Raw genomic sequence first — 22,356 nt, forward strand, 5'->3', positions numbered from 1 at the left:
GTGAGAAACCCTGCTATGGGGTCCTGTCCTAGCTGGGCCATGGCCAAGGTGCAGGAACGGATGCTTCCAGTGTGCCGATGGGTGTGGTCCATCCAAGACAATGAATAAAAGTGTGTTCCCTCTGTTGTGTGGTGGGATGTTGCTTAGCTTAGATTTCCCAGGTTGACTGTGGCTAATTCACCCTGTGTAAGAGTCTCATGAATCCAGAGGAAAGGAGGGAGGTTGTAGGGAGTCTGGTCAGAGGGTCCATGGACTGGGAAGCAGAGGTACCTCTGCTGAGTGGGGAGCATAGCAAGGCCTGCCTTGTCCCTAAAAGAATGGACTCTGCTGAAAAAGTGTGTTCGATAGAGCAAGATAAAATAAAAATAAAAGGGAGCAAAGAATATTACAGGTAGAAAAACAAGTGGCCTGTAGAAGCCTGTGTAGCTCTGGGCCCGTGGCTAGCAGCTCCCAGAAGGACCCAGGCGCGGTGCGCTGCAGCTCAGGTGCGGGCCGCCGGGGCCTCTGGGACTCCGGGCGGCGGCTTGTACTGCCTGGAAGTCCTGGGCCCCCTGGCCGCCCTGTCAAGGGGTGATTGGAGGTTTCCACTTGTCTTCCGGAACTGCTGGTAGTTAAGGGAGTGCCCCACTCTACATTTCTTTTTTTAAATGAATGTGTTTATTTCTGAGAGAGAGACAGCGTGTGAGCAGGGGAGGGTCAGAGGAAGACACAGAATCTGAAGTAGGCTCGAGGCTCTGAGCCCGACACGGGGCTTGAACCCACGAACTGTGAGATCATGACCTGAGCCGTAGTCGGATGCTTAACTGACTGAGCCCCAGGCGCCCCAGGGAGTGCGCTACTCTAACGGTCCACACGGCGTGGAGACTGTCAGGAAGCGACGTGCCTGTCTGTACGCACTTCAGGGTGGAGTGGGGGACAGGGCCATCCCTGAGCCTGTGCCGGCACGAGGGTCTTCTCCCAGAGGGAGCGTGGCCAAGGGCCCTTCGGCATGGCAGCCCGAGGCCCTTCCAGAGGACGCACTTCCTGTGCCCCTCACGGCCCAAATTACCAGACTCCACAGTCTACACGTACCGTCCGTCCCGGCCCGAGGACACCGAGGGAAAGAGGTGAGCCCTTCCTGACGTGTGCCGCAGGCGGGGTCAGCCGAGGAGGGGGCCAGTGCCAGCCCCGGACCTGGAGGGTGGCTTCAGAGACGCTCTCCCGCTCTCCTTGTGTCCCGGGGGACCTGCCCCCTACTCTGCCCGCTCCGGCTCTGCGCCCGTGCGCCTTCCCGCGGCAGAGGCTCCCGGAAGCCCTCCGGGCCTGCCATGGCCAGGGTGGGCCGCTCACGCAGATGGAGCTGCTTCTCCACTGCCGTCCACGCAGCCTGCTTGTCCTGGGCTCCAGGGTCTGGGCTGGCCGGCTGCCCCGGCGCCTGGAGCCGGAGAGCCCGGTCCTCAGTAAGACTGCCCAGCCCAGGACGCAGCGCGCAGAGGCCACGTCCAGCTCCTCTCCCGGCTGCGGGGGCGGGGGGCCTGCTGGCGCAAAGCGCGAGGAGCTGGGGTGCCTCCGATCCTGAGGGGGGTGCGGGTGGGGGGCCAGGACAGAGGCCCTGGCCAGCAGGTGGCAGCACAGACTGCCCACAGGGCTGTGGGGCCGGCTCTCAGGTGCCACCCCCACTCCCCCCGCCCTGGAGCAGCCTCCAGCCCGCCCACCGTGCTGGGAGACCCGTCAGGGGCTGCAGCCCGCCCTCCCGCCCAGGGCCAAGGGCTGGGCCACCTGCGGGGCCTGGAGGGGAGGGGCTCCAAAGGGGCCCCAGGGCTTTCTGAAAGGGACTGGAGGACCTGGCCGGGCTGGAAAGGGCTGGAAATAGCGAGAGGAGGGTACTGTGTGCCCTGCCCGAGGCTGTGGGGAAGGGAAGCTGAGGAGAGAGGTTATTTAGGAGACCGCGTAGGTGCTGAGGCGGCGGGGGAGAGGTGGCCGGGACCCTGACCAGAATAGGAACGGGGCAGGACGGGGAGGCACTTTCTGAGCTCTGCCCACCCTCCCTTCACAGCATCCACACCTCCCCCACACTGCAGGCAGGCGAGCAAAGCGCCAGGCTGCACCTCCCCCCTGGCCCCCCCAAATGCCCTGAGATGCTCGGCTGGGGCTCTGCCACCCTAGCTCCTCCCCCTCCTCGTCCCTCCCCCACCGGCCCATCCCCGGGCTGCAGGGAAGCCAAGCAGACAGGGTGGCCAGGAGGGGTTCATGAACTGGGCACAGCACGGGGACTGCCTCCTGACCTTGTCCCTTCTTAGAGAAAGTGAAGCAGAAAGGGAAGGTGCAAGATTGAGGCCCTCAGATCCTGGCTCCTGGGTCCCAGAACAGCCACGGGAAGGGGGAGCCACTACTCGGGAGACTCGTGGCAGGCCGAAACCCTACTTTATTCCAGCATCAGCAACATCTTAGCCATCACAAAAATAAACTCTACCAAGGGCGACGGAAGTCTCTACAGCGAGGCTAAGGGCTCAGCCGCCAAGTGGCGGACATCAGGGTGCGTGGTGGGCACTGCCCGGGCAATAAGTTAGGAAGCAGCGGGGCTGGTGGTGGCGGCAGGCGCAGGCCGGGGCTTCACTTCTGGGCAGGTACGAGGTCATCAATGGCCTGGCCCTGCTCCAGCCGCTGCTCCATCTCGATGAGCAGCTTCACGCCGTCCACCACCATCTGTACCAGCTCCACCTCGGAGAAGCCCAGGCGGTCTGCGTTGGACACATCGAAGACCCCACCCACAGCAGCCGTGTCCACACCACCTGGGGAGACCAGCAGGTCAGCAGGAGTAGGGTGGGGGGCTGCCCCAGGGGGAGGAGACCACTTGCAGCCCCTGCCCCACTCACCTGTGCCCCGTTTCTGAAGCCGCAGCCGCTTGAGCACCTCTGGGAACTTCTCGTGCTTGCCCAGGTGGGGCAGCTTGATGTGCACACCTGCCCGCAGCCCTGTGCCCAGATTGGACGGGCAGGTGAGGATGTAGCCCAGGTGAGGGTTCCACATGAATTCGTAATTCTTAGACTTGAAGAGCGTTTCAATCTAGAGGTGAAGAAGGTGAGAGAGGGTTGGCCTGGCGGAGAGACACCCCCAAGGCACCCGCTGGGGGACCCTTGGACCCGAGAGTCGCCCGGGGCTCCCAGGGGGACTGACAGGGCACCCATATCCTGGCCTGAGCTCTGGGGCTTGGCCCTATGCCCTCCCTGGCCCCAAACCCCACTCATGCCAGCCCGGTATGGGGGTGGTCAGGCCTGACCTGGGTGAGGCCATTGCAGAAGCGAGTGAACACCTCCTTCATGTTGCCCCCCTTCTGCATGGAGATGACCCGAAGGTGGTCTTCCTCGTTGATCCACACCAGGAAGGTCTTATTGTCATTGTGCCTGGGGGAGGGGCACAGTCAAGCCTCCTCCTTGGACTACAGTCTCAGACCACATCCAGAAAAAACTCTTAAGGGGTCCCCAGACCCCAGGAACTTTCCAAGTCCCTGAGGTGCTTGATCCGGCTGGACCCAGAAGCTTGGGCTTCTGCCAGGACCACAGTCAGGGGGTAGCCAGGGAGGCCAAGACACCTCAGAGAGAGTACAAAAAGCCTGGAGCTGTGCCCCAGCCTCCAGCCAGTCCTGTGCGGCTGGCCCCCCTCCCCAGGAGGTAGGGGGCAAGAGGATCCCCGTATCTGGGCGCTGAAGCCTCCCTACGAACATAGTGGAGGCAGGAGCCGTGAGCCTTCCCCCACCCTCCCCCCGACTCCCACTCGGAAGTGTCTGCGTCACCCAGCACCTGGCAGAGTCCCCGCGGGGAAGGGGGTGAGAAAGGAGAAAACAAGAAGCTCCAGCTCCCAAGAGGAGGGTGGAGGACAGGAGTCAAAGCGACCCATCGCCCACCTTTAAGATCCCGCGAGGCCTTGGCCTCTACCAGCTGGAGTCCCCTGATGTACCTGCGCGGTCAAGGTCACCTGCGAGGAGGCCCAGGAAGCACCAAACCTGTTCCAGGAGCTCGGCCCCTCCCTCTTCCTTCCTCCTCGGGCTGGCCTTGGCTCGGGAAGGGCCGAGGGGAGGAGGGGACGGGGCGTGGGGGGGCCCGCGGGAGGAGTCAGGGGCACGCACCAGATGCCGCGGGCGTCGGGCCAGTCGCGGGCCATGCCGGAGGCCAGCAGCAGGGGCGACACGGGCTTGTCGAAGAGGAAGTGGTCGTCGATGAGTTGTTGCTGCTCCGCCTCGGTCATGCTCTTGAGCGCGTAGTACCGGCCGGCCAGGTCGCCGTCCAGGCTCGACAGGGCTGCGGAGGGGCGCGCTCAGGACACACGGGGGCCGCTGTGTGGGAGCCCCGGCCGGGCAGGCCCCCTCGGGGCCCCAGGCCGCCGTAGGAGCTGGGCCTCCGCCCCCCGCCCCCCCCCCCCGAGAAACTGGACCTGGCACGCAGATAGGAGGGCGGCAGCGGCGGCTCGGGTGACTGGGGTGACTGGTAAACAAGCCGCACGCGGACGGAGGCGCGACCCCCTACCTTCCACGGCGAGCTTCTCGATGGCGCGGCGCTCCCCGCGGCTGCAGTGCGGGGGGAGGCAGAAGCCGCGGATGCTGCGACCCGTGCGCACCCGCGAGCTCAGCACGTAGTTGGGGTCCAGGTCGTCGCCTCCCTGCGGGCGGAGCAGGGGTGAGCGCCGCGGGACGCCGCCCTAGCCCGCCCCGCCACCCGGGGCCGCCTCGCACCTGCAGGTTGTCAGGATTGAGGTCGGTCTTGTGCTCGTCGCCGGGCTTGTAGCCTCCGTGCCGGTCCTCGATGATGGGGTCGAAGAGCTCCTTGAACACGTCGTAGGATTCCTCGTCGCCTGCCACGCAGCCCACGGTCATGATATAGGGGTGGCCTGGGGGGGGGGGCGCGGAATGGGGACAGTGACGTCACTGCCAGGCCTGACCGAGCGGCTCAGGACCCTGCGGCTACGCTCGGGAAGGGGGGCGCCCGAACCCAGGCCCGAGAGGGGATCGGGGAGGGGCGCTGGGACCGAGCCCCGCGGGCCTGTCTTGCAGATAAGGCGCCGGCACCCTGACCCCGGGACCGAGGTGCGCGTACCCGGGTTATCCACGCCGGTCTGGATGACGTCGTCCAGTGTGAAGCCGCTCGGCGTGCACTTAGCGCGCAGCTCCGCGTACAGCTCGGGGGTCAGCACCTTGGCCATGTGGTTGTTGTGGCCGCTGAGGTCGGGGAACTCGTCCTCGGCCGGGAAGCGCAGCTTCAGCGCGTTGTGGCTGTTGGAGAAGGGCATGGCGGCGGCGGGCGGCAGGCTGCGGGGAGACTCGGGGGTCAGCGGGGGCCCGGCGCACCGGGCCCCCCAGGGACCTGCAGACCCCTCAGGGCCTCGTGGCCGCTGCTCCTGGTCATCCTAGGATGCGCCGCCAAGGTCAGAGGGCTCCTCAGCGCGCGGCGGGGGTGCGGGGGGGGAGGGGGACTCCCTCCCGGCCTAGGACCCCAGGCCCGGCGGCGCGCGCTCCAAGCGGCGGACCCCGGCGTGCATGACTTTGCTGCCCACGAGCTCTGTCCGCGCGCAGCGCCCCCACCCCGGCGCCCGGGCGGCCGCCCCCGGCCCTCGGGCCCACTCACCGGGCAGCCGGGCGGGGCAGGGGCACTCGGTCCGACAGCGGCTCCGGGCGCGGCGCAGAAGAACGGCGGCGGCTCCGCGCTCCCGCGGCTCTTAAGGGGCGCGACGCGGGCCGCCCATTGGCCGCTATTTATAGCCCATTCATTCCATTGGCCCGCGCCGCGGGGTGGTGCCGTCGCTTTGTCCGCCACTCTCGGCCCCCGACAACCCCCCCCCCCGCGCCAGGCCGCCCACCCCCGCTATCCCTTTGCTGGGACCCCGCGCAGCCCGCCCATCTGGCCCGGCTCCCGCCCAAGACCCCGCCGCCGAAACCTCAGGCCCCTGNGCGGCGGACCCCGGCGTGCATGACTTTGCTGCCCACCCCCGCTATCCCTTTGCTGGGACCCCGCGCAGCCCGCCCATCTGGCCCGGCTCCCGCCCAAGACCCCGCCGCCGAAACCTCAGGCCCCTGGACGTTCTGGTGTTCTCTCCCGCGCTGCCTCGGGGCGGGAAACTGAGGCAGCAGGGCCACTGGGCCCTTGACGCTTGGGCTCATCTGCAGCCCTGCTCCTACTCTCCCTGGTCCCGACAGTCACCGAGGTCACGATGAGGGTACGGGCGTGACCGGCCCAGGCTCCCGCAGCAGGCACTGACCCCTCCACCCACCCCGCCCCGCCCCACCCCCGCCGTCCGAGCGGGCCCGGAGCCACCGACCTTCCTCAAGGTGCCCGCAGGCATCTCCCAGGCGATCTCGGTGCAGAGCTGAGGCGCGCGGGAGGCGCAGTCTGGCTGCGGCCCAGGGGGGTGGCACCCGCGGTGCCTTGACCTTCGAAAGTCCCCCGGCGCCAGGGGACCCAAGCCGGAGACCCCCGAGCCCAGCCCTTCCTGGTAGATGAGAGAACAATGTGGCCCTGGGAGGCTGCTGGGGAGTGCGCAGGCCCAGAGCCTCCAGACCCCGGCCTGGGCCCTTTCCACAGGGGACAAGTTCCTCTCACCGCCCCACCCCCAAAGGCAGTCCCCAGAGACTCTCAGCAAAGATGGGAGGAAACACTAACAAACAATAAGCATGTGTGAGATTTAAAAAACACCGACTCACTAAAAATCAGAATCAGAATCGTGCAAATTAAAACAAGGACTCTCCCTTCCACTGCCCCCAAAACACCCAGATGGCAAAATTGTAAAAGACTGACACCAGCCAGTGTTGGCCATGGTTGGAACGTGAAGACGTCACTCACTGCCTGCAACTGTGAGCTACCACATCCTTTCTGAAAAGTAATTTGGCAGTTATCTATTAAAATTAAAAATGTTTATACTCCATGACCCAGCAATCCCACTTCTAGGAATCCAGCCTTTGGAAAGGACGGCCTCATCTCTCTGCAGACATACGCAGTCGGGGAAACAAACACACAAATGAACTCGAGCCCATCACCTGGGGACTGGCCAGGGGTAGGAAGGCACATCCCAGCATGGAGTGTTACCCAGCTATTTTAAAAAAACGACTTAGACCCCTAGTCACTGAGCCACCAGCAAGGACTCAGCAGCCTCCCCCTCAGCCCCTGCACCTCTTGAAGAGCCACCTGCCTTCTCCCATGAGAGCCTTCCACAGGCCATTTTCATCGAGGAAAAGAGATCCTATCCCATGTCCGATATGCAGAACCTCCACTCTTCTGAACCCTTCCGATGTGACTTAAGAGTGATGATTTTGGGGCGCCTGGGTGGCTCAGTCAGTTAAGCATCGACTTCGGCTCAGGTCATCATCTCATGGTTCGTGGGTTTGAGCCCCGCGTCGGGCTCTGTGCTGACAGCTCAGAACCTGGAGCCTGCTTCAGATTCTGTATCTCCCTCTCCCTCTGACCCTCCCCTGCTCATGCTGTCTCTCTCTCTCTCTCTCTCTCAGAAATAAATAAAAAACATTAAAAACTTTAAAAAAAAGAGTGATGATCTTCCTGCTGACACTGAGGATCTTACCCATATATGAACATAACAGAGAAACGTCAGGAAGACCCTTACTACTATCCAAGGGGTCACTGATGAGTACAATAAAAAGAAACTAATAAGACGTTTAAGAAGAAACCTGCCTGCAATGGTGATGTAATTGAGGACCCAGAATATGGAGAAGTAATTCAGCCGCAGGGTGACCATGGCGAGAACATACACTAGTTCCCCATAGAGACAGAGGCGAAGAAGGACGAGCTGGAGTTGCGCAGTTGGTTTTCTTTTTATTATTATCTCCACTTTTTTTCTTAAGTAATCTCTTCCCACAACTTGAGGTTCGAACTCAGGATCCGATCCCGAGATCAAGAGCCGCGTCCTCCACCGACTAAGCCAGCCAGGCGCCCCAGTTTCATGGGTTTTAAGTGCTTTTGATTCACTGAAGCTTAAGTGAGGATTTCCTTGCAAGGAGTAGAATTTCCCTTCTGTCTCTTGCCACAAATTTAAAAACCCCACAGCTTGTATAATGTAAGCGTTTGGGGTCTGCTTATAATTTGAATAGTGCAATTCCTTCATGCGATAAAATGAAAAGAGAGAAAACAAAGGTAATCGGAGCTTGTGTGTTAAGGGACGCAGTGCATCGTTTTGTGGATAAAGCAAGAGAGCAGGGAAAACCCTTATCTGTGTGTATTTAACAAAAGCCCTCCAGGACCGCACAGTGAGCTCTGGGGACCGCAAGGTGAACATCACGCTGCTGCTGGCAGGCTGGCCGCGAGTGACCGGCCGCGTGAACGAAATCACATCAGGGGAGGGGAGGGGATGGGGGCTGCTGGCGGTGGGGGCAGGGCAGCGGCGGAGCAAGGAATTCCAGGGGATTCGGTCCCTCTGAGGAATGGGCGCCGGAGCAAAGAGGCAAAGGGTGAGGAGTCCCTTCACCTCCGCCTGTTTGTGCAGCAAAGGGTGTACGGGAGCGTCTCTAGCTGTCCCTGCGGTTACCACACACGGGACTTCAGTCTCTTCCCTCGCTCACCTTGGCGTGCTTTGACCTGTTCCCAGTCAGCATTTTCTCAGACCCATAAAACAAGGTAAAAACGCAAATGGGCAGGACCGGCCAGGCAGCAGGTGTCCCTTAAGCCTGGGATTCCTGCACCCTGTGCCCCTGAAGCCCCTTCCTCCAAGTTCAGAAATAATCTGCAGTTGCTTTTTCCACCTCCCCCCTCCCCCTCCCCCCCCCCCAAAAAGCCTGATGGGCTCAAGTTTCTGTTTCTGGAAACCTGAAGGCAGACTTGGCTTTCAGACACGGGGTGAGGGGCGCTCAGAACTTCCTCTTTGTCTTCAGCCTCTGCAGCTTCTCAAAAGATACTCCCCCCATCCCCCCACCCTCAGGCCACCAAGAGCCAGGCCTGCTGGGTAGGAGAGAAGGGTCCTGCTCCTCTCTCCCTCCAAAAGCAAGGCCCAAACTGGAGAAGTGAGGTCCAGAGGTTTGGGGCCGCTTTGCTCAAGGTCAGGCCCTGGTGATACTCCAGCTCGAGGCTCCAGAAATCCCCAGCCTCTGAGATGGGTGTTTTATCCATTATGCAGATAAGCAAAGGAAGATGAGAAGGCGGATGGCAGAAGAGACAGGTCAGAGGTCCAGCAACCCCTCGATGGTTCTGGAGTGCCCGGCCCTGAGCTGACTTAACCTGGGGCCCATCTTGGGGACCCCCCAGGGCAGGCCAAGCCCAGGCTGCACTAGACTGACAACATGGGTGGTCGACAGCTGCGACGGGGGAAAGGGGGGGGGGCCTTCAAGGCCTTTAGACACAAATGTCAGGGGATGCCTCCTACCAGGGGCTGCTTGGGAGCCTGTGTGGTCCCAGAGCAGAGGAGCAAGGGGTGGGGAGACCTGGAGGGTGCCAGTCTCACCTCACCAAGAATAACATTGCCCCAGTGGCCTGGCCATTGTCTGTGAACCCTCCGTTTCCCCCAGGGCCCAAGAAGCCGGTTTGGCAGCGTCTGGGCAAGAAGCTGGGTGACATCACCCAATGAGTTTATGGTCCAGGTTCCTCAGAAATCACACCTGGTTGCACATTAACTAGCGCCTCTAGAGGGGGAGGGGCGCTTTCAATGGAGTCCCCAGCTTTTCATCCAGGAACTCAGCCTGCCCAGTGGGGGTGCAGCATCAGGCCCGCAGAGGCAGGCCAAGTGGGAGGGCCTTGCAGGGGACCAGAGGTCATTCTCAGAGTCTGTGCTCAAAACGCAGTCAGGGTGGGCATTGCTTCCTCCCGGCACCCTGTCCCTGAGCCCCTGGGTCGGGAGAGGGCTAGGGGCCGCTTTGCGGTCACAGAGCCCTGGACTCTGGGGTAGGAGCCTGGGCTAGTCCGAGAGAGGGGGACGCAGGGCATCTGACCCAGGTGCAGCCTTCCCCGGTGCGCATCTTCAGCTTCTCTCTTCCCGCCAGGGGGCCTGGGACCCTTCTCTCCAGGATCTTTTTCCTGCCCGTTCCCACCGTTCTTCAAATCTGCCTTTGGTTCTCTGAAGTCAGGATTTCTGGCTCTAAATCCCAGGCCCACTTTGGCCGCACTGGCTACGTGACCTCAGGCAATTATCCCGCCTCTCCGAGTGGGAGCTTCCCCATCCATTAAGGGGTCCCCACCCTGAGAGGACTGTGGAGAGAGTTGAACACGAGGACACTTACCTGAGCTTCTACAGAGCCAGTTCTTGGTAAGGGGTTCTCAATACACAAACTCTGCGCTGGGCAAGGTGCCCACCTGACCTGACCTGAGTAATCAGCTGGAGCTTGGGGGAGGCAGTGCTTAAGGAAGCGGGCAGAGGGCTGGGGCAGCCCTGGACGGAGCAGACGGGCGACTCTGGGCAGGCTTCCTGGAGGAGAGTGCACTGGAGGAGCCAGCCAGCCAGTCACAGACAGAGACGCAAGTGGGAAGTTGGGACCACAGGAAACCACTGCCCAGTCACCGAGTCCTAATTTAGGCTCTTAGTAGACGCCCAGCGTCAGCTCCATATTGCAGCTGAGAGGCTGGGGAAGAGGAGCCCTCAGCAGTGGAAAGTTGAATCTCCCAGTGGAGCAATTAGGGGGTGATTCAGGCAGGAGCAGCACGAGAGCGAAGCAGAGTGACCCGGAAGGCAGGCTGTCAAGCTGTAGATGGGGCCCGCTTGTCTCTGCATTAGGGGAAGAGGCAGCAAGGCCATGAGGAGCCAGCCCCGGAGCTGGTGGCCAGAGTGATGGCCCAAGAGGAGCAACAGCCCACAGAGAATGGCTGGCCACCTAAGTCCCCTGACCTGCTTACCCCTGAGCGGTTCCCGGACCCAGGCCCAGCCAGGGCAGAGGCATGGTGAGGGGAGCTGAGGCTAGGCACGGGGTTTCCATCCTGGACTCTGCGGGGCCCATGGCAAGGGCCACAGACCCCTGGCAGTCCTGGCCCCAGAAAAGGGAGAGTTCAGGGTGCCCCACAGGCCGGCTGGGCTGTGGCCTGGGGTCACTGCTGGCGGGCCTCGGTTTAGGGCCCAGGCTAAGCCGAAGGTGGGCGGGAGGGTCCCTATCAGGACAAGCCCAGGGTGCTGAGAGCTGAGTGCTGGAGGGAGGCGTTCCTTACCCTTTGTCCCTGCCCCGCCCCCACACTCTCCCTACAGAGAAACTGGCTCTGAATCAGTCCTGCTGCGACAGAACAGGGCTGCCGCTTCCCTTTTTTTGCCCGTGTTCCTGCTGCCCTTCCCCCAGTGCGCCTGCTCAGGCTGCTCACCTGGTCCTCAGCACCCCCAGCGTTAGCCCGGTTCACGCAGCTCTCATTCTGCCCTGGGTCCCGGGAGGGGACCGCCCCGCCTGCCTCCCCGAGGTGGAGAATGTGCCCCCGCAAGGGACGCAAGGCCTGGCCTAAGACCACTTCTGCAGACCCTTGGGGCCAGAGCCTTCCGGGACGACCCTGCGATCTGCAATTCCATTTTCTGGAATTCATCCTGGGGCCCGCTGGGAGGTGTTCCCAGAGTGGTTTGCTGGGACCACACGGCCCACGGAGAGTGTCCCCGTCGGGCGTGGGCAGCTAGCAAAGGGCCAGCCTTTCCGGGGACTCCAGGGCTGTCCAAAAGAGTGCGTTACGAGGCCCTGCCCTGGTCCCCGCCCACAGCAGCCCGACCCAGGGGACACTGGAACTTCTCGTTTGTCCTTTGCATGAGCTTGCATAAACAGCGAAGTCGCAGCGGCTAGAAACCGCCCCGGAGGCGCGCTCCGCAGGCGGGAGGGGCTGCCCGCGGGTCCCGGCATCCCGCGCGCGAGGGGCGGGGCGCCGTGACGCCATCCGCGGGCGCCGCGCCGGAGCCGGAAGTGCGGGGGCAGCCGTCGCGGAGCCACGTGCAGAGCGTCCTGTGGCGGCAGCCCGCCAAGCCTGGCGGGTGAGACTCGGTGCGGACCCCCCCCCGCCCTGTGCCGGCCCGTCCTGCCGCACCCCAACCTCTCCTGGGGGGCCCTTACCTCTTCTGCATCCCCCTTGCCGCCCGTCCGCCTGGAAGCCCGCTTTGGGGGAAAGTGGGGGGGGAGGGGTTCCGCGGAATGAAGCGTGGCCTGGAGGTGATAGCTCAGACCACTGACCGCCGCCCCGCTGGCGGCCGGTCCCTCCTCTCACACCTGGAGAATGAGAGCTGTGTCCCGGGGAAGGGTGATGAGAGGGTTTGGGCCCTAGTGGGAAATCGGGGGCCCGTCGTTTTCCATTGCCCCGCTTCAGTTTCTCCATCTGTGATTTGGGCTGATGACTTCTGATCATGACCTAGACCAAGAAAGGCTTAACGTGTCAGGCCAGGGTGGTCGCCCTGTTGGACAGAGCTAAGGACTGAGCCAGCTCCCCCCCCCCCCCAACCTCACCGTTAGGGATCTGGGCCTCACCGTCCTCCCCTCAGGTCCCAGGTGCACCCTCTTGGCACCTATGCGTGCTCATGCCCACACACGTTCTCCCAGGTCTCAGGCACCTGCCAGATAGCAACACCATGAGCTTCGTGGCCTATGAGGAGCTGATCAAAGAGGGTGACACGGCCATCCTGTCGCTGGGCCATGGTGCCATGGTGGCAGTGCGTGTGCAGCGGGGGGCACAGACCCAGACCCGGCATGGAGTCCTGCGGCACTCAGTAGACCTCATCGGCCGCCCCTTCGGCTCCAAGGTGACCTGTGGCCGAGGCGGCTGGGTGTATGTGCTCCACCCGACGCCTGAGCTCTGGACACTGAACCTGCCACACCGCACCCAGATCCTCTACTCCACCGACATTGCTCTGCTCACGATGATGCTGGAGCTTCGGCCTGGCTCTGTGGTCTGTGAATCCGGTGAGTTCTTTGGGCCGCCTCAATCCTAATTCTGAAAGATTGACTGGAAGGTGGAAGTCAGACCCAGCATCCGGACAGCCTCCAGCCTGCCCTGCCTGGAAGACAGGCATGGGTGCTCAGCTTCAGTTTGACCAAGATGGTTTTGGGGGGCTGACTGCAGGGAGTGAGGGCAGAAGCGGGGGCACTGGCTAGGAGGCTGGTGCTGTAATCTGAATGAGAGCTGCTGGCACTGGACCAGCGATTCCCCCCAGAGGAGCTGGTGTTCAGGGAGAGTCCTGACGGCCAGTCGCTGCCCCGGTGCTGCCAGGAGGGCAGAGAGTGGCTGGCCCGCAGTCCCTGACCACCTGGTCCCCGGGGCCGAGAGTTTCCCCTTCCTGTAGGGAGGGCTGGGCTACTCTGAGGTGCTCGTTTTAGGTGGGGAGTCTGTCTCAAGCTCATCTTCGGCCCGCACCACTGTCACTGAGCCCAGGGCCTCAGGCCGTTCCCGGCGCTTACACACACATGCACATGCACGCATACAGGTGCTGGGGCCACCTGGGGTAGAGATTGAAGCATACAGCCTGGCCAAACACAGCCCAGGCCCGACGCACCTAGATTTCCAGCATGTTCCTCACGGGCTGCGCAGCTGGGCTCCGAAGTCACGAGGAGTTCCCAGCACCACTGTTCCCAAGCCTGAGGCCGCCTTCTCCCTCTCGTGCCTCTTTCTCCATGTGGACAGTTGGCCAGCCAGATACTCTGAAAAGGGGAGAGTCAGGTGCGGAACCTGGGCTGTGGGCCAGAGGGTTAGTGGGGGCAGGCAGAGGCCAGCTGCTCGGCCACAGGGCACGTGGGGGCCCTCCAGCCCGCTTTGTCCCCTGCTGCTCTCCCTGCAGTGGGCATGCTTTGGGCTCTGACAGGCCAGCTGCCCTCCGGGACCTGCGTGTACAGCCGTGGACAAGACAGGCCGGGTTGCCCCTTCCCCGAGGTGACAGTAAGCCCAGTGGTACTGTTTCAACCCTGTGGTCACTGTGAGGCTAGTAAAACAGGGCTGTGTGTTTTGAGGGTGACTCCAGGGGGGCCTCTACCTCGGTGGGCCCGGGAAGGCCTCTGGCACGGGGACATTCAGCTGGAGATGAGGAGGAGGAGGTCACGCCAAGGGTGAGCCATGCAGAGGCCCGGAGTGAGGGCCCAGCAAGGAGACCAGGGTGGCGGGAGCAGGAAACGAGGTCGGGAGGAAACAGGGCGCAGCTCGGAGGGCGCTCGGCTCTCACTGTGCCCGCGTGGAGGGCAGAAAGCAGGGGCTGACTGAGCTGAAGAGAATCCCATCTGGTGGTAGTTACACGGAGCCAGGAGGGAGGGCCCAGGCGGTGCAGTGGGGGGGGGGGGGGGGGGGGCAGGAGCTACTGGTGGAGAGAGGGGCGTCCGGGCACCCCTGCGACGTGTGGTCGCGCTGTGGGTGTTGCTGGCCGGGCAGGAGCTTGGAGCGGGTCCAGCGTTGTCCGTGTTAACACCGAGCGCCGGACGGGTATTGAGGGGAGGTGGCGCTGGGGAACGTGCATGGAGACTGGCGCCTGAAACCGTGGGGCAGGGAGGTTGCGGAGGGGACGTGGCCCCGGCTGGGCTCGGCCAGGCCGAGGGGCAGCGCTGAAGGGGGCTGGGGAGTGGCCAGTGCGGGCGGAAGAGAACGGGTGGGCAGCGACGTGGAGGGAAGACTGGGGCCCTGTGGCAAGTTGGCTGCGGTGTCTTGGTGCCGCGAGGCCAGGCAAAGGGGGGGCGGAAGCTACCGGACTCGGCTCCGCATGGGGGTCGTGGGTGAGGCGCACCCTGTGGGGGGTGTGGGGCGGGGACAGGGTTTGCTCCAGTGCTGGGATTGGACAGGGCTGCCGCCCTGCCACTCAGACCCACTGCAGACCCCAGAATACACCCCAGCCCCTCGCGTCCCCAGCCAGCCCCAGTGCAGACTCTGTGACGAAACCCGGGCAGCTGGGACATCAGGGGCAGTTCGGAGTGGTGCCCACCGCCCACTAGTGATGCTCACCAGCATCGTCTGACCCGTGGGCCCCGTGTGGGTCTTTCCAGAGTAAGGGTGGGCTTGTTTCTTAAGCGTCCCTGGCAGTCCTGCCTGACATCCGTCCCATCCTGCCAGGCACTGGCAGCGGCTCCGTGTCCCACGCCATCATCCGTACCATCGCGCCCACGGGCCACCTGCACACGGTGGAGTTCCACCAGCAGCGGGCAGAGAAGGCTCGCGAGGAGTTCCGGGAGCATCGAGTGGGCCGCTGGGTGACCGTGCGCAACCAGGACGTGTGCCGCAGCGGCTTCGGCGTGAGCCACGTGGCTGATGCCGTCTTCCTGGACATCCCGTCTCCCTGGGAGGCGGTGGGCCATGCCTGGGACGCCCTCAAGGTTGAAGGTACGTGGGGGGTTCTGGTGTGGGCCTGGGGCCTGAGCTCCGGGGCCTGGCCTTGGGTGTGGGTCATCTGAAGCCCAGGGAGGCCAGGGCCCCTTTTGACCTGAAGGTGGGGTGGGTCGGGCTGGCTGAAGACGCGGGAGGTGGGGAGGACTGGGCTCCAGCCGAGCCCGGCCTTGTCCCGCGGCAGCTCCATCTTTGAGAGAGGTGGCACCTATGCCACAGGGCACTTCAGAGGTCAGCTTCTGACCCCAGCTCTTGCCTGAAGAGTCTCCTCGCCTCCCCCCCCTCCCGCCCCCACTCTCCCAGCCACAAGCCAGCGAACCGGCCCCTTTTAGGGAAGATGCTAGATGTGGAGGCGGGAAGGAGGCGGGAAGGTTGGCTCTGAGCCAGGGAGGCGCTGGTGAGGCCCTGGGTTTTTCCCTTTTCTGGAGAAGGAGCCAGCCCAGGCGGCCATGGCCCTTTCCCTCCCTGCTGAGCAGAGCAAGGACGGAGGGGGGGTAGCGAGCCCAGGGGCCCCCAGGGGAAGGGCTGTTCCTCCGAAAGACAGGTGCCAAGGCACGCCTCAAACAGCAAGGCGGCAGTGGGTCCCAGTGGGTCCCCTGCAGTGTCCCTTGTCTGCCAAGGTGGCCTGGGGCTCGGGAGGAGCTGAGCCAGCTTCCCGCCTTCCACCCCTTCAGCTTGCCCCCAGACCCTGCAGTCTCAGAGAGGTCAGAGCCAGCTGCCCAGTCTTGGCCAGGTCCACGTGGTCACACTCCTGGGCCTTCCCCCTGGCGCTGGGGCTCCTCCTGGTGCCTAGCCGGGGGGAGCTGCACCGTCCAGGGACCCCACTCCCTGTGCCCCTCCAAGCCCCTCCCTTGGGCTCCCCCTGTGTCTGCTCGCTTTGGTCCCAGAGGGTCCCGGCTTACTCGTGGGCCTTGCATTTTCCGGTGGCTTGTCTGCCTGCTCTGTAAGCCCGACCCCGGGCAAGTGCGGCCCCCAGGCTCCCTGGGACTCAGGCCGCCCGGAAGGCTCTGGCCCCCGTTCCAGCGGGCCCTGTCCCCTCAGCTTAGGGGCCAGGCCACTTCTTGGGGATGACGCTGTGTCCTCTAGGTTGGCATCAAACTGCTCGTGCTACCTCCAAACCCACACCTTCCAGAAGACCCACGTGAGGGTTCCTGGGTGTGGCCCGGTGACCAGGCCTCAGGGATATTCGAGGACTTGCCTGGCCACATCCCTTCCCCCGCCTTGCATTCCCCGCACCCTCCTTGCTAGGACCGGGACGTGGGCTGGACGCAGGCCAGGCAGAGGGACGCTGAGGGTGGGCCCCGGTGGGGGGGTGGCAGGAAGGGGCTGTCAGCTCCCGCCTGCACTGTCATCCTTGGCCGCCAGGCTCTGCTCAGAGTAGGCGCCTGCTGTTCCCCAGAGCGGGTGACAGCCTCTAATTTCCTGTGACAGCAGCAGCCCCCGCCCTCCGGCGAGCCCCTTCCCCCACTGCAACCACCGTGCTGTGTGGTGAGTGCCGTTCTGGGCAAGGCACTCGGTGGCCATGCCCAGGCTCTGCCCCGACCCTCAGCTTCCCTGGAGAAGGCCTGCCACAGGCCACACAAAATAAGGGTGGCGGGCTTGGCCTAAGTGGCCCCTTCCACGTGGCTCCAGGAGAGCCCCTCCTCCGCCCTGCCCCTCAGCTCTGCTTGGCGGAGGGCCTGGCAGCCTCAGACCCCAGGATGGTGGCTGGGTACCCACAGGCCGGGCCCTCGGGCCGCTGGCTCCTGTGCCCTCCTGCCCCCTGACTGCACGTCTGGCTTCCCGCAGGTGGGCGCTTCTGCTCCTTCTCGCCGTGCATCGAGCAAGTGCAGCGCACGTGCCAGGCGCTGGCGGCCCGCGGCTTCTCGGAGCTGAGCACCATGGAGGTGCTGCCCCAGGTGTACACGGTCCGCACCGTGAGCCTGCCTGCGCCTGACCTGGGGGCCGACCCGGGCCCCGATGCTGGCCCCTTCCGCAGTGGCACGCCCATGAAGGAGGCTGTGGGCCACACCGGCTACCTGACCTTTGCCACCAAGGCCCCGGGCTAGTGGGCCGCCTTGGAGCCCAGGCAGAGCAGTGCAGCTCAGCCAGAGGCCACCTTATATGGTCAGCGGGTTCTGCTGGGCCTGTGTTTACAAACGCGGTGGGGCGGGGCCGGGCCCCCGGGGGGCCGGCTGCGGCGGGGGCAGGCCGGCTCCAGGCCAGCGGGTCCTCTGGGGAGGAAGGCCGCCGGCCCGGGTCACCGCTGGGCTCCGCTCCCCCATGCTGCCGCTGCTCTTTGTTGCCGCAGGAAGTCTCCACCGTCGCGGGCTCTTCTGGGTGTTGAGGCCAAGTGGTGACCCCTTGCCAGGCGGCCCCGAGCTGGCAGGGAGGCGGGGGAGCAAGGACCCCGAGAAGAAGGCCCAGGGGCCTGCTGCTCCCTCGGTGCGCGGCCTGGCCCGGCCTGTTGGGCGCTACACAGGCCAAGTGGCGGTGTCCCACATCCCCTCCTGTTGGAGACACGGGGGAGGGGAGCAGGGGGCAAGGGCAGCCCCGCCTCCCTGCCTCGATTCTCCCACCGCCCGGAAGTGCCTCCTGTGGCCCCCGTCCAGCCAAAGCCCCTGGTGTGTCAAGAAGTGCGAACACAGCATCCCAGCCGGGAGCCTGGGGCGGACGAAGTGGCTTCCGGTGGTCCGGCCAGGCCCCCTCAGCCGTCTGCACCCTGGCTTCCATCCCTGGAGCTACTTGTGGGTGCCCAGCCCTCATGGGAGCCAGAGGTCCTGGGGGCGCATCCAGGGTGGGGGGCAGCCCTCCAGGGCGGGTCTGCCCTCCGCCTCTGCTGTTGTCAGGAGCCTCAGTTTCCCCACTTTGGACCCAGGGTGCTGTGCTGGCAGGGGGCAGGAGGCCGGCTCCTGACCTCGCTGGCAGAGAAATAAACATCGTTGCCCCTGCCCTGCACCCGGTCTGATTGGTGCTGCTCGAGCCAGACCCTCGTTCCCAACACCAGCCTCTAGGCTGGACCTCCCCACACACAGTGCTGCTCCTTCCTCTCCCTGTCCCAGGGCGGGCGTCTGGACAGGGCCTCTGGACTCCAGGACAACGGCCTGGGACATGATGGACAAAGGGGCGAGAGTGTGTGTGTGTGTGTCCGTCCGTCCGTCCGTCCGTGCCTGTCCATCCATCCCAGAGCACTGGACCCTCCCTTCCCAGCCCGGCCGGCCCTTGCATTCATAGCATGGACTATCTCTTCTCCTTCCTGAAGGGTCTGGAGCTCAAGAAAGAACCCCCCAGGCCTGTGAGTCCATGGGAAGGTGCCAGGGGACGTGGGCCTATTGGGGGGCTGGTCTCTGGGGGAAGCATCGCCGGGCGGGGCTCCCTTTCCCTCCCAACCTCCTGGCAGGGCCTGAGCCCCATCAGATTTCCTCAGCGGCCCTGGGACCACCATCCTGGCCTTCTGCCTCCCAGGACCTGGCCTGACCTCTGAGCGGATGCTTAGCCTTGGGGACAGAGGAGGACCAGTGCCTTCAGGAGGCCTGCGGGGTGTCCGCGGCATGGCAGGGCCCGCCGGTCGTGCTGCACTTCCAGACGGGGCTGAGGATGGCTGTCCAGACCACGGCCCCGGTTTGTCCCTGGGCCTGGGGCTGCCAGAGGATCGGGGTCAGGAGACTTGCACCGCCCCCCCCCCCCCAAAGATGCGCCTGGCACAGGGCAGCTCTTGGGTCTGGGTGGCCCTCCGGCCTCTCATCTGTGCCTCCAGTTACCAGCCTCGCCCCAGGTAGCCCTCTGGGCCCAATGCAGCCTCAGCCTGGAGGCCTGTGTGGCCCTGAGCCCCCGGCGGACTCCAGCGCACCCTCTAAGACCCCACTCAAATGTGTCTCTGTGCCATCCACCCCTGGTTTCATCATTCTCTGTCCTGTCTCCCAGCCTCGGGTCCCCTGCAGGCAAGGGAGCCAAAGGCAAGTGGTGCCCCGATTCTGCAGAAGGGGAGCCCGAAGTCCAGAGGCAGGGCTAGGGCCCATGGTGAGTGACTGGTCAGCAGGTTGGTGACAGTCATCTCTGCGAGTCAGCAGCATGGGGCTGGTCACAGGGCAAGGATTCATGGGGACACTTCCCGCCCAGTCCCAGACACTCACTCTGATCCTCAGTTTTTCCTGGAAATTACTGTGCCCGCCCTGCCCCCACCCAAGGCACCAAGATGTCACTGGTCTAGCGCCTCCCCTGCTGCCCTCCCCCCACCCCGTCCGAGTCCCCGAACACCTGGAGAGCCTGGCCTACTTGCCCGGAGTGTGACAGTCCAGGACCCTCCCCTTCCCCCCAGGAAGCCCCCTGGGCCTTGCCCTCCTCAGCCCTGGTGTGCTGCCCACGCCTGGCTAAGCTTCACCCTCGCCTGCCTCTGAGGGGCGCCCCCCCTCCACCAGGAGCCCCCCGCTGGTGCGGGCTGGGGGCCCAGGGTGGGATTTTGGATGGGCAGTGGGTGGCATGATGGATGCCATGCTGCTGCGGTCCACACCTGCCCCACTCACCCCTGCTGTGCAGATCTGCTGCCCACCCCCCCAGCCCTGTCAGCCTCCATTACCTGTCTTCCTGGGGACACAGGCCCCCTGTCTCTCCCCACCTAGCTCGCTGCACAGGTAGAGAAACTGAGGCCCAGAGGAAATAAGACCCACTGGGGTCCAGGCCTCCGCTTTGCCTGCCAGCTGGGGACTCCTAGACACTCTCCGGCTCAGTGTGGTTCCCTGGGTTGTAACCACAGAGGCCAAAGCGGAGAGAGATTTCCACTGGAATCCTGGAAGGCCCCTCAGAAGAGGTGACCGCTGCGCAAGGTCAGGAAGGGCTGGTACAGGGGCGCCTGGGTGGCTCAGTCGGTTAAGCATCCGACGTCAGCTCAGGTCATGATCTCACGGTTTGTGGGTTCGAGCCCCGCATTGAGCTCTGTGCTGACGGCTCAGAGCCTGGAGCCTGCTTCAGATTCTGTGTCTCCCTCTCTCTCTCTCTGACCCTCCCCTGCTCATGCTGTCTCTCTCTCTCTCTCAAAATTAAATAAAATATTTTAAAAAAAGAAAAAAGGAAGAGCTGGTAGAAACGGGAAGAGTTCCTTCCAGGTGGGGGTGTACAGGCCTCCGAGGGTAGAGGGGCCCGTGGGCAGCCTCACGAGCTGGAGAGGGCAGGGTCCCTACCTCCCCCGAGACTGGTAGCCGCCTGCCCTGTTTGCAAGCCGCCGTGAGCACTGGCTGGCCGCCCGGACACAGCACCCCCTTCTGCCCAGAGGCTGTGGGCTCACAGGCCAGCCTGGGGGCGTCCTTGCCTCTGGGTGGGGCCTCAGGTAAGAGGCCTGCTGGGGGGTCTTGGCCCCTGATGCCCCAGGAGGTTGATCGTGCCCAATCCTCAGAGCTCTGCCCTGGCCAGCCTCACGGGGTGCTGGGGCCTGCAAGTGCCAGCCAAGCCCTTGCTGTGCGCCACGCCCTTTTGGCGCCAGGGACCCAGACATTCAGGGCGGCCCAGCCCCCGAGGGGCCCCTGGGAGCCACGCACAGGCGGTGTGGGTGAGAGCCCCGTGGTGGAAGCAAAGCATGGGAAGGGGGTTAAACCCTGGGCGGCGCGGGGGCAGGGCCGGCGGTCGGGGTGGTCGGGGAGGTGGCCCCTGCAGTCGCGGAGACCAGGAATTTGGACTTGATTCTTAGGGAGGCCCAGACTCCAGTGCGCCCTGCAGCGGGAGGCCCAGGGGTGCCCTCTGCCCCACCTGCTTCACATCCTCCGTCTGGGCCCCGTGGTGACAAGTCCCTTCCCTCCTGGCAGAGAGGAGGACACTGTGCCTGCGTGGGGGTGGGGGTGGGGAGGAGCTGCATTGAGATTAAAATACCAAGTTGGCGTTTGCCCAGTCGGTGATCATACAACTTTTTGGATTTAAGTTAGAGGGGTTTCTTGGGGTTTGTTTAATAATCTTTACACCCATCGTGGGGCTCAAACCCCTGACCCCAAGATCAAGAGTCACACGTTCTTCCGGCTGAGCCCTCCAGGCACCCGGAGTATCTGTGACTGTCCTCACTGGTGGGAGCCGCTGCCGCCACCACCTCCAGGAAGCCGTCGCTCTGTGTCTCAGATCCCAATGCCAGAATCTTGGGGCCACTTCTGGGCCCATCTGAGAATGTCCTCTGGTGTTTGAGGTCCTTGAAGAGCTTTTCGCTTCAGGGGCACTTGACTAGTATCTCTGGATAACGGGAGAGAAGATGTGACACAGAGACTTCTCTGGAACACAGCACTTCCTCCCACTGTGCTCAGCGTTGTCTAATGACGGCAGGCCGGGGGCAGAGGGCACTTTGGGTGACCTCCATGGCTTTTGAGGTGTGTGCACAGGTCGGTCGGCTGACACGCAGTCATGCTAACAACTCCCCCCCCCCGCCCCTTCCCCCCAATAACCTCCGAGGCTGCCAGCAGCAGCCCCATCTGCAGCTGCTCTTGGCCTCTCCCGGGGCCAGGCCTGTGCACGCGCGAGGCCAGCTCGGGCGCGGGCCTGCCCTCGTGCAGGGGGGCCCTGCGGTTTGGGTGGAGGGGCCGCGGGGCCGGGCGGGGCTGGGACTGCGGCCTCGCCTGCCCTCCCGCTCGCGCCCCTCGGAGGGAGGAGGGCGTTTCAAAGTCAGGCTGCCTCGGGAGCAGCGGCGTCGGCGGAAGGGAATAGCTCGGCTCCCACCAGGCTGAGAATAGCTCAGAATTGGGTCATGCTCACCGAGAGCTCCGGTCGCAGCCTCCAGCCTTTGACAGTAATCAGCTTTCTCCCTGACATCTGTCCCTTCAAAGGGGGTCGGCCGGGTGCGGGCACATTTTTAGAAGAAGCAGAGGGCCCGGGCGTGGAGGAGAGTCTTTTAATGGGTTGGCCCTACATCCCCTCCCTCTGCCTGCACTCACCCCGCCAGGCGGCCCACCTCCATCCTCCACCCCACCCCCACCTCCGCTGTCCCCACCTCTCCGCCCACCAGCTGCCCTCCTGCCGGCGCTCTGGCCAACCTTGCGACCTCACCCCTTACCTCCTGAATCCCCTTCTGACTCCCTCTGGGGCCCTCCTTCCTGCTGTGGACAAGAAAGGCAGGGGTGGGGAGGACCCTGGGGGCTCATCCCTCTCCAAGCCCTCACGCCCTGGGGTCCCTCTCCTCAGCAGCCCCCTACCCGCCCCACTT

At 64.1% G+C, this 22,356-nt stretch overlaps 2 protein-coding genes and 1 pseudogene across 3 annotated transcripts; 2 read left to right on the forward strand and 1 right to left on the reverse strand.

Moving 5' to 3' along the window:
- Positions 1–2,384: 2,384 nt before the first annotated feature.
- On the reverse strand, positions 2,385–5,706 carry CKB (creatine kinase B). The gene is made up of 8 exons (XM_039255821.1): positions 5,598–5,706; positions 5,070–5,281; positions 4,709–4,863; positions 4,503–4,635; positions 4,106–4,277; positions 3,260–3,383; positions 2,856–3,045; positions 2,385–2,771 (listed from the first exon to the last, which is right to left on the reverse strand). Exons 2-8 carry the CDS (start codon positions 5,260–5,262, stop codon positions 2,593–2,595), a joined length of 1,146 nt encoding a protein of 381 aa, XP_039111752.1. The 5' UTR covers positions 5,263–5,281; positions 5,598–5,706; the 3' UTR covers positions 2,385–2,592.
- Positions 5,707–6,035: 329 nt separating this feature from the next.
- LOC120247794 lies at positions 6,036–11,381 on the forward strand (annotated as a pseudogene).
- Positions 11,382–11,794: 413 nt separating this feature from the next.
- Positions 11,795–18,137, forward strand: TRMT61A (tRNA methyltransferase 61A). 2 transcript variants are annotated; one of them, XM_039255826.1, is made up of 4 exons: positions 11,795–11,902; positions 12,452–12,811; positions 14,937–15,203; positions 16,995–18,137. In XM_039255826.1, the coding sequence occupies exons 2-4, from the start codon at positions 12,481–12,483 to the stop codon at positions 17,252–17,254; spliced, it is 858 nt and encodes a 285-aa protein (XP_039111757.1). In that variant the 5' UTR covers positions 11,795–11,902; positions 12,452–12,480; the 3' UTR covers positions 17,255–18,137. The 2 variants fall into 2 exon arrangements, with proteins under 2 accessions (XP_039111757.1, XP_039111758.1); XM_039255827.1 differs by having other exon boundaries at positions 11,811–11,892.
- The last annotated feature ends 4,219 nt before the right edge of the window (positions 18,138–22,356 follow it).

This window comes from Hyaena hyaena, unplaced genomic scaffold (assembly GCF_003009895.1).
Source record: "Hyaena hyaena isolate Hyena2069 unplaced genomic scaffold, ASM300989v1 scaffold_546, whole genome shotgun sequence".
In the NCBI taxonomy this organism is placed as follows: domain Eukaryota; kingdom Metazoa; phylum Chordata; class Mammalia; order Carnivora; family Hyaenidae; genus Hyaena; species Hyaena hyaena.

What these genes read in the sequence shown, in the direction of transcription:
- CKB (XM_039255821.1), bottom strand. Translation starts at nt 5,262, where the DNA reads ATGCCCTTCTCCAACAGCCACAACGCGCTGAAGCTGCGCTTCCCGGCC. An exon ending in GACCGGCGTGGATAACCCGG is followed by an intron (nt 4,864 to 5,069) that starts GTACGCGCACCT and finishes CCCCCCCCCCAG; the next exon opens with GCCACCCCTATATCATGACC. An exon ending in CCCGACGCCCGCGGCATCTG is followed by an intron (nt 3,384 to 4,105) that starts GTGCGTGCCCCT and finishes CCCCTCCCCCAG; the next exon opens with GCACAATGACAATAAGACCT.
- TRMT61A (XM_039255826.1), top strand. Translation starts at nt 12,481, where the DNA reads ATGAGCTTCGTGGCCTATGAGGAGCTGATCAAAGAGGGTGACACGGCC. An exon ending in CTCTGTGGTCTGTGAATCCG is followed by an intron (nt 12,812 to 14,936) that starts GTGAGTTCTTTG and finishes CCATCCTGCCAG; the next exon opens with GCACTGGCAGCGGCTCCGTG. An exon ending in GGACGCCCTCAAGGTTGAAG is followed by an intron (nt 15,204 to 16,994) that starts GTACGTGGGGGG and finishes GGCTTCCCGCAG; the next exon opens with GTGGGCGCTTCTGCTCCTTC.